At 33.7% G+C, this 9,141-nt stretch overlaps 1 protein-coding gene across 1 annotated transcript; it reads left to right on the forward strand.

Annotated features, from left to right (window-relative positions):
• Positions 1-311: 311 nt before the first annotated feature.
• LOC147076225 (uncharacterized) lies at positions 312-2,866 on the forward strand. The gene has a single exon (XM_085940343.1). It carries the CDS (start codon positions 554-556, stop codon positions 2,864-2,866), a length of 2,313 nt encoding a protein of 770 aa, XP_085796469.1. The 5' UTR covers positions 312-553.
• The last annotated feature ends 6,275 nt before the right edge of the window (positions 2,867-9,141 follow it).

Raw genomic sequence — 9,141 nt, forward strand, 5'->3', positions numbered from 1 at the left:
AAAAATGTGTTTAGCAATTAATATTGTTTACGACAAGCAACATTCATCACACCAGGATTAAAAAAAAAGCGAGAAAATAGTGCGTCAAAAGTGCTCCGTTGTGTTTTGTGATTTTTTCCGCCATTTTTTTTCTGCCACGGTAAGAAAATGTTTCAATAGCCTTGCTATTTTGTCTACATCTAAGTGTTTATCAATAAACTGACGATTTAAATGATTGCGGGATAGAGCCAGGCATTTGAATTTAAAATTTAATTTAAGGTTAATTGTTCGTTGTCTATGTTTAAAGGGTGCCAACATTTGGTATCGTGATTGAGTAGTTTTCCTATTATTGGCACATGTGCTAATAATTGGTTATTTTGATAAAGTATTATTTTTAACAGATTTTAATTTCTATAGCCTATATCATTAAGGCTCTAAGTAATTCCATTGATAAAAATATGTTACACTCGTTTTTTCCAAATGTTAGCCCCATGCTAATAATTGGTTTTGGCTTGTGCCAATAATAGGGTTAAATTATAGCTTGTGTCTTTATTTTCAGACTGAAGTATTCAAAATGGATCCAGTTAATGTGAAAAAGAGGAAAGAGAAGAAGAAGACTCTCGACAACACAATAATAAAAAGAAAAATATACAACCATGATAACTTGGTAAAAGCACTTGAGGCTGTAAAGTGCGGTATGAGTAAAAAACTGGCCGCAAAAACCTTTCATGTACCGAGAGGAACTATTCAGTTCAGGTTACGGAAAGTAGATCATCAATACCTTCCAGGACCAAGTACAGTATTAACCAAAAACGAGGAAGAGACTTTGGTGAAATGGATTAAAGACTGTTGCCGCAAAGGATTCCCTAGAAGAAAACTAGATGTTCAATTGAGTGTTGCACATTTCATAAAGAAAGCAAATAGAAAGAATCCATTCAAAGATGAAATACCTGGTAATAAATGGTACCAACTCTTTTTGTATCGTCATCCCGGATTAAGTATACGTGCACCTGAGGCAGTCACAGCATCAAGTGCGGCAGTGTCAGAGCAAGATATAAGAAACTGGTTCATTGGAATTGAAACCTACTTAAAAGACAACAGTTACTTTACCATTCTCTCGGATCCAAGTCGCGTGTTCAACGGTGACGAGTCAAACTTTCAGCTATGCCCAAAAAGTGGAAAGGTTATTGCAATGAGAGGTGAGAAGGATGTTTATGAAGTAGACCATGCATCTGCCAAATCTGCTCTAACAGTTCTATTCACGTTTTCTGCCAATGGAGATACCACGCCTCCAATGATCATATTTCCGAATAAAAGGTTGCCTAAGGATATAACATTAAATGTGCCAGGAGACTGGGGTATTGGTTTGAGCGATTCGGGATGGATGAAGGCAGAGGTATTTTATGATTATATAAAAAACGTTTTACACCCTTATCTATTGAAAACAAAAAGACAACTCCCCGTTTTACTTTTTGTTGACGGACACAAAACGCACCTCTCTCTGGAAGTGAGTGAACTGTGTAAAAGCTTGGACATAGTTCTGGTAGCTTTATATCCAAACGCAACAAGATTGTTGCAGCCAGCCGATGTTTCAGCATTCAGGCCACTTAAGCAAGCTTGGAAAGAAAGTGTATTGAAGTGGAGGCGTGAAAACCCCTTAGCTGCACTCACAAAAACAGATTTTGTTCCTGTGCTCAAGGAAGCTGTCGTAAACGGCATTAAGCCTTCTACTGTTATAAATGGTTTAAGAACCACCGGTTTATGTCCATGGAATTGTGATGCAATCAATTTTAACAAATGCCTAGCACGTCAGAAAACTGTTGAAAATTCAAATACCGAAGAGAAGAACAATGACAATTTCAAAGAAAAGTCTCTATCAAAAGATACGTTTTATAACATAGTGGGAGAGAAAAAATTGAATGCCTTACAAACTCTTACCAAAGACTTTCTAATAGACAGTGACAAAATCCTGAAAAAGCTTTTGAACTATTTCCAACATGATGAAAAGCACCAAGAATCAGAAATATTACATGAGGACAACCTTACAGAAGAAATCACTATAGAAGAGATGCCAATTTTATTTATGGATATCCTTGATAACTCACAGTTTGATTTAGTTACTGTGCAGAAATCTATTGAAGAAATGGGAAAAAACAAATTTGAAAGAAAAGAACACAAAACTTTGCTTGAAAGTGACTTAGTTACTTTAGATAAAAACGAAATGGAGATTCCAGAAAGTGGTTTAATAGCAACGTGCAAAGAACATGTAGTTAAAGAATGCGAGATTATGGATATTATTAGTCAACAGAAAGAATATTTAACCCCTGTAAAATTAAGTGACGTTTTAGTAAAACCGAAAACACCTCAAAGAAAAGGCGTTAAACAAAGTGAAAGAGTTTCCTTTGTCTTAACTTCAGACGAATGGCAAAGCAAGGAAACCCAGAAACGGAGAGAAAAAAGTCTTAAAGAAGAACAAGTCAAGAAAAGAAAAGAGGAGAGAATCCAAAAACAAAAGGAAGTGAAAACTAAACAAGGAGAAAAGAAAAACCTTACAAAAAAAACAGCAGCAACGTTAATAAATAAACAGAGTAAGAAAGTGCAGTTCGGACCTGTGCAAAATACAACTAAAAGAGAATGTCAAGTGGAAAGAGAACCTAATGTAAAAAAAGAGAATATGATACCCGAAACGAAAAGAATCAAAGTACTGGCCGATATAAGATTGAACAAGCCTCTAGTGCCAATAGTTAACCAACAAGTCTCGAATCCCATAGTTGATGAAGACAAGAAAAATGATGGGATTAGAGATCCTTTTGATAAAATTTTAAGCAGTCGTAAGAAATCATACACGGTGGAAGAACTTGAAGCCATTTTAAATGATGATGATTAAATATTTAAACGGTTAACATCATAAGAACTTACGTAATTTATTTTAGACACCTAAATATTTTTTGAGAATTTTTGATCTCAATAAGTTCCTGAATTTATTTAAATATAATCATTATTTCTTTTGAGGTTTTTTAAAAATAATGTTACCTAATAATAAATGTATGAATACTAGTGTAAAACGTGTTTAATTTGCATGATTAATACACTTTTTTGGATCTCTATTAACTGTGCCAATAATTGGAAAAGGTTGTGTCAATAATAGGAAAAAGTATGCCAATAATTGGAGTAAGGGCCAAACTCAGGAAATATCACAATTGTGTGCATATGCACAATACAAAAGTGTTATTGGAAGTATTCAAATAAAAGTTAAGTAAACATATTATTTAAATCAGAAACATAGGAACTTAGAAAGATAATTGATAGAATACTGTGCGAACTTGAACTGCTCAGTTCCCTTAAAGTGCCAATAATTGGGTGCTTCACCCTATATTTTGTATTTACACGAAGAATGTCTATAATATTGTTTCAGAGAATCGATAAAATACACAATCCACTAGCGAAATCATGATTTATTTTACCAACGTCATAGGTGTGTATTTTATGTCAATTTGTTTCTAATAAAAACAATTATAACCATAATAAATTCAAAGTAAAATTATTCGTGTATCATCGTTCAAGTCTAGGGTGACTGCTATAGTAATGGGACAGCATTAGCTATGGAACACCTCAACTTTAAACTCACAAAATAAGATTATCTAAGCATTTTTGTAAGCGTGAAGGACACAGATCTATTCTGTCATTTACTCTTTATATGACTGCATTAATTGTTATTTTCCCTCGCTAGTTGGCTCTACTTACAAAATATAATAATTATTCTTAGTTGAAGTCATCTCAAAATCGCAAAAACACGTGTTTGTACTATCACTTCCTTTAAGGAACAGTGATCTTTCGATGGCATTTTTTTTAATACAAGTTTTGTGAATTTCGGGAAAAAACTTCTCAGGGAAGAGCGTGGGGCTACGAAATATCTATATACATTGAGATTTACTTATCAGCTCGAAAAATAACCTAATGGTAAGTATGTCCAATTACTAGAACAGATTTTAATACGTTTTATTATTCGGACAGCCTGTTCAATTACTGTGTTTGCTTAAATTTATTTAATATTAATGAGTTTCTGTGGACTTTAATGGTTCGTGCTTATTTATTATTAGCTTATTTACAAAATTGCAGTTGATTAGCTCTTTGTGTTCAGTTATTTACCGGGTGTCCAATTACTATAACACTGTACTGTCCCATTACTAAAACAATTTTGTATTGTGTTTCAGATTCTACAACATGGGTTATTTATAATTTTTGTCATCAAATGTGTTTTATTTTTGTAAGTTTAGTGTGAAAATTTTTTATGTATTTAGGTATAGCCTTCAAGATTTATTTTAGGCTAAGACTTTAGGTATCTAAATTAATCTATAATTTGATTTAAATGCTGTGTCCCATAACTGTACCACTGGCATCCCATTACTGTGTCAAAGGTGTCCCATTACTATGTTTTCTCATTTTTTTCCGAAGAATATAAATTTATAATAAATGCTTTTGGTTATATTATTTTAACATGCATTTTCTTCAAATTCATTAAATTCCGAATCTTTACATATCAGATATGTTCCCTAGAGGCTAATATTCTTTGACTTATACACTTTTTAAAAAAGTCTTTTCCTTAAATGTCCCATTACTATAGCATTCACCCTACTCTACCTAAAACTAATTGAAACAATACCCCTGTGTAATATCTCCACGAACCTAACCTCCATAGTTTTTGACACTTGCTCTGCCACAGACAATAACTGTACGTATATTATTATGGGCACGTCTGTTGACAGTTCGACAGATTTAAATGGGGTAGTTAAACTGATCTTTGGTGTGGCCACTAACGTACAGTTATTGAACAGTTATTGTCTGTGCTATTTCAACCTGTTACGAAAACTGTACGTATATGGCCACCTATTAGGATCGGGCATGTTTAAAAAAGGGAAGTAAGTACCTAATGATAATATCTGTATCTCAGAGGCAGACGGATGCAACTCCATTTTTGGGGAAAATGATTTTTTTTAAGAATCGTCATGCTAATGGCTTTATTTATTAGAGGCAGAGAGATGGAAGTCCTAGTCCAATATGCAATATGCATAGAATAAAGATGCAAGTGTACCATACCTACCTTAGAGGCAGAAGGATGCAAATCCAATAATTCACTAAGATAAAATTCTCTCAAACCGTCTGCAATTATGTACTAGACGAGAACCAGCCAGGAGAATGAGCTTTAGAGGAAGATACAGCACTATGGACCATATCCAAATCATCAGAGAAATCAGAGCGGTAACAGGAATACAAGCTGCCGCTATCAATGGGTTTTATAGACTATGAGAAAGGGTTCGATTCCATAAAGAAATTTTCAATACTCGATGCACTCAGAAATCAAGGAATCCCCGGGCGCTATATGAATATTTTCATTAATATATACAGTAGCGCAACAACATCTCTATAACCCATCGCGAATTTCCTATCAGCAAAGGAGTCCGACAAGGTGATACAATCTCACCTAAACTATTTACAGCTACACTTGAAGACTTATTTAGAGAACTTGACTGGAATGACGCAGGCCCCCATAAATGGAGAATACGTGAGTCATCTGCGCTTTCCCGATGACAATAAATAGTAGTTTGCAAGACTAAGAAGACCTCCAAAGCAGAATGCAGGAACTCACTGGAGTCAGCAACAAAGTAGGCTTGAAAATAAATGTGTCAAAGAAGAAAGTCATGTTCAACTGCTTTGCGGGCCAAAAAGAGATCCTCATCAATGGCATTCAGCTCGAACAGGTGAAAAACTACTACTATCTGGCACAACAAGTGTCTATAGATGGATGTATATTTGATGAAATTGTTCGCAGAGTAAAGCTAGGCTGGAGTGCTTTTGGCCGCACGAATAATTTCTTAAAAAATGACCTCCCACGTGCCTAAAGTGCGAAGTGTTCAACCAGTGTGTACTTCACGTAATTACATGCGTGTTAAACATGGACCCTATGTAAAAGAGAGATTCAGAAATTTAGAGTAGCACAACGTGGAATGGAAAGATGCATGCTTGCCATAACGCAAACGGACAAAAAGAAGAATAAGTGGATAAGGTAACAGACAAGGATTAATGATGTGATAGAGTTTGCTTAAAACCTCAAATGGAAATGGGCTGGACACTTAAGTCGAAGAAAGAACAATCGTTGGACAAATTTATTCATCAAGTGGTATCCAAGAGGTACAAAACATCCGCAAGGTAGATCTAGAGGCCGCTGGATCGTTGAAATGATAAAGTTCTGCGGAAAAACTTGGCAACGCAACGCACAGGGACGAGAGAAGTGGAATCAACTTGGAGATTAGCGAGGCCTTCATCCAGCAGTGAATAGATTCAGGCTGGTGATGATGATGAATACATAATAAAATTTAAAAAAAAAATGTGTTTTGCTTTGTTATATTTATACCTATAAATTTTTTTAACTTATAATTTGTTTTATTTTGGCTAGGTAAATAAGATACAAATCCACATTTAACATTTTAGAGGCCGAAGGATGCAAATCCACACTACGTTTTTTATTTTATTTTTTTAGATATACTTAAAATTGTATTATATTTATTCTTTTCTTACATATTCCAGAAGTAATTTAATTGAATTAGAATAAAAAAAATAATGATCATTATATGTATATTTTCTTAGAAGTTATGAATATTCGTTTAAAATAAAAATTGTTTTTGGCTCTCCTGAACAATTGGGTATTTGGCACTTGCATCCGTCTGCCTCTGAGGTACAGATATTAAAACGAACTCTGCATAGAATAATATAAGGCTGGAATTTTGGGATAATAAGACCAAACGCAGTTTCTTGTTTGCGTGAATAATAATATGTACGTATTGATTATTAAGCTATAATATAACTAATACAAGTTACCCCTATGGTGCAAAATGTGTAAATACTAATATGAACATCTCAATTGAGTCGTATAGTTCCTGGTCTCCTATAGTGGTTTGTTGTTTATAAACAAATATTCACAACAAAATTAATCATTTTCATAGGAGTAACGGAGAAATTGACAAAACAGTGATGGAATTATCGGCATTTGAAGCCAACTGTCAAATTAATCATATTTAGAAACCCAGTAGGTGTGACTTATCGGTCTTTGTTTCTCAACCTAACGATGAATTAATGAAATAAAAACGAATAATAACGATGAAATAAAAACAAATATTATTTCAATAAAAACAAAAATAATTTGTTAGAATGCTTTCAATCGTGATGTGGAAATTATTGTCAGTAAAATAAAATTCGTATTTTTTTTAAATTTATTTATTATCATAAAACCTAATAGGTACATTAGAACGAATCGAACATAAGTTTTGTCTTCTCTTCATCTAATAAACAAGTGATTAATAAAATTAAATCAAAAAAATATTAACATGGTTAGCTGGTAACTTTAAAAGGTTTTTTAGGTAAGTTATAGTAGAAAAGGATACACAAATGTAAAAAAAAATAACCTAATTACCGTCATCGCTCCTAAGCAGTTCAAACGAACCTCCACAGAGTGAAGATTATATTAACACTCTTTTTTACGAGGAATGGTTGTTAGCCATTCAAGCATACATTAAAAAAACAACATGCACTTTCAATGCACCATCAATAATGTAATCACAATATATATTTTTTTTAAATAAACGTTATCTGAGTAATTTTTAACAGAACAAAATGTTATTAAAAAAATAATATTTGAAACGAGGTAAGTTTACAATCACACAAATTTTATTTTGTTCAGGTAGAACAATTACAAAAAAATAAGGAAATAACTAAATTAAAAACAATTGTTTAATTCGAGGGAATTTCTCAATTACCCAGTATTTGCCAACATTCAAAGCAAAATGGTGGTATTTTAAATACCTTTCCAGATGAACCACGTTCTTTTTTCATAATTCCTAATTGATGACTCGTTTCCTTGATGTATTTCCTTCCACTTTAGCAAAACATTATGGGTAAGGTCAGACATTATTTCGTTGTATTTCTACTAAAAACTTGAAACACTTTTGATAACGCAAACTGCTAGGTACAAGGGCCATGTTGATTTTTGCAAATGCTCGATGCTAATTGGCTGTCTACAAGGTCGCATGAACTCATCGGCCTTTGGAACAAACCGCACCGTGGACTTATCGCCGATGGGAATTCATCGTGATTTTCAAATTCTCCTTTCATATGAATGTATCGCCGTTATGAACTGATCAACAATTTATTAGTGTGGAGCGCTGCCGGTAGTAAGAAATGTTATCATTATCTCAATTTTGACTAAAAGTGGACTTATCGTATATAGGAACTATAGGAATTTCATGATATATAAATGCCGAAGAAAGCTTAGCATCTATTTTCTTTAATCCTTAAGATAATATAATCTTCATGAGTAACGCCACATGCCGAGAAAATGATAGATCCGGAATATAATAAAAAATATAATTTTAAGGTTAGGTTCCTGTCTGGGCCGTCATCGCTTGGGTATATGGCCGGTATCTATGGGTACTCCTACGTCGCATGTCATACAAAGTAATTATTATTGTCCTTGTTTTTGAATATTTCCGCAAGATGGACGTTAAACGTGAACTAGAAGGCAGCGAATCTGATGTGGACACAGGGCAATGGTTTGATCTACATATGGATAATTCAAACGGCCCTGGCTTCGATACTCCTGTGAAACAAGAGATCGCCGACGCTTTAAATGCATTTTTGACGTTAGTTTTTCTTTGTTCACGAAAGTATCGATTAACTGATTTTCAAATCAATACATTGTTTTATAAATTTAGTTGACATTTGTGTAATGCAATAACGTCATACGTGCAAAACACACTTTTGTTCAGGATAAGCATTTAAAAGTTATTAACTTGATAGTCACATGTTTTCATGGTTTTACGACTGTTACCGAATAATAAGCCCTCACAAATCTACAGCCGGTCGGAAAACATTACACGGAGAATAATACAATTTTACATAATTTTTATTACATTAATTAAACTAGAGTTTACGTGACAGACCTACAGGATAATGGTTTAAAAAACATAGTTACTTTTGTTAATTACCCATCGACTGTTCATGCGATGGGTGTATAGCCCAAAACAGCTGTCTGCGTAAATCGAGGGCTTAGTGTCAAACAACACTATCTACAAAAGTGCAACTTTACAGGAGAGCCAAAAATCGTTATTT

Source organism: Rhyacophila brunnea, unplaced genomic scaffold (genome assembly GCF_057557595.1).
Source record: "Rhyacophila brunnea isolate RB1 unplaced genomic scaffold, BYU_Rbru_1.0 scaffold_13, whole genome shotgun sequence".
Classification (NCBI taxonomy): Eukaryota; Metazoa; Arthropoda; class Insecta; order Trichoptera; family Rhyacophilidae; genus Rhyacophila; species Rhyacophila brunnea.

Bases quoted from the DNA above. Each gene is read 5' to 3' on its own strand.
- LOC147076225 (XM_085940343.1), top strand. From the start codon at position 554: ATGGATCCAGTTAATGTGAAAAAGAGGAAAGAGAAGAAGAAGACTCTC.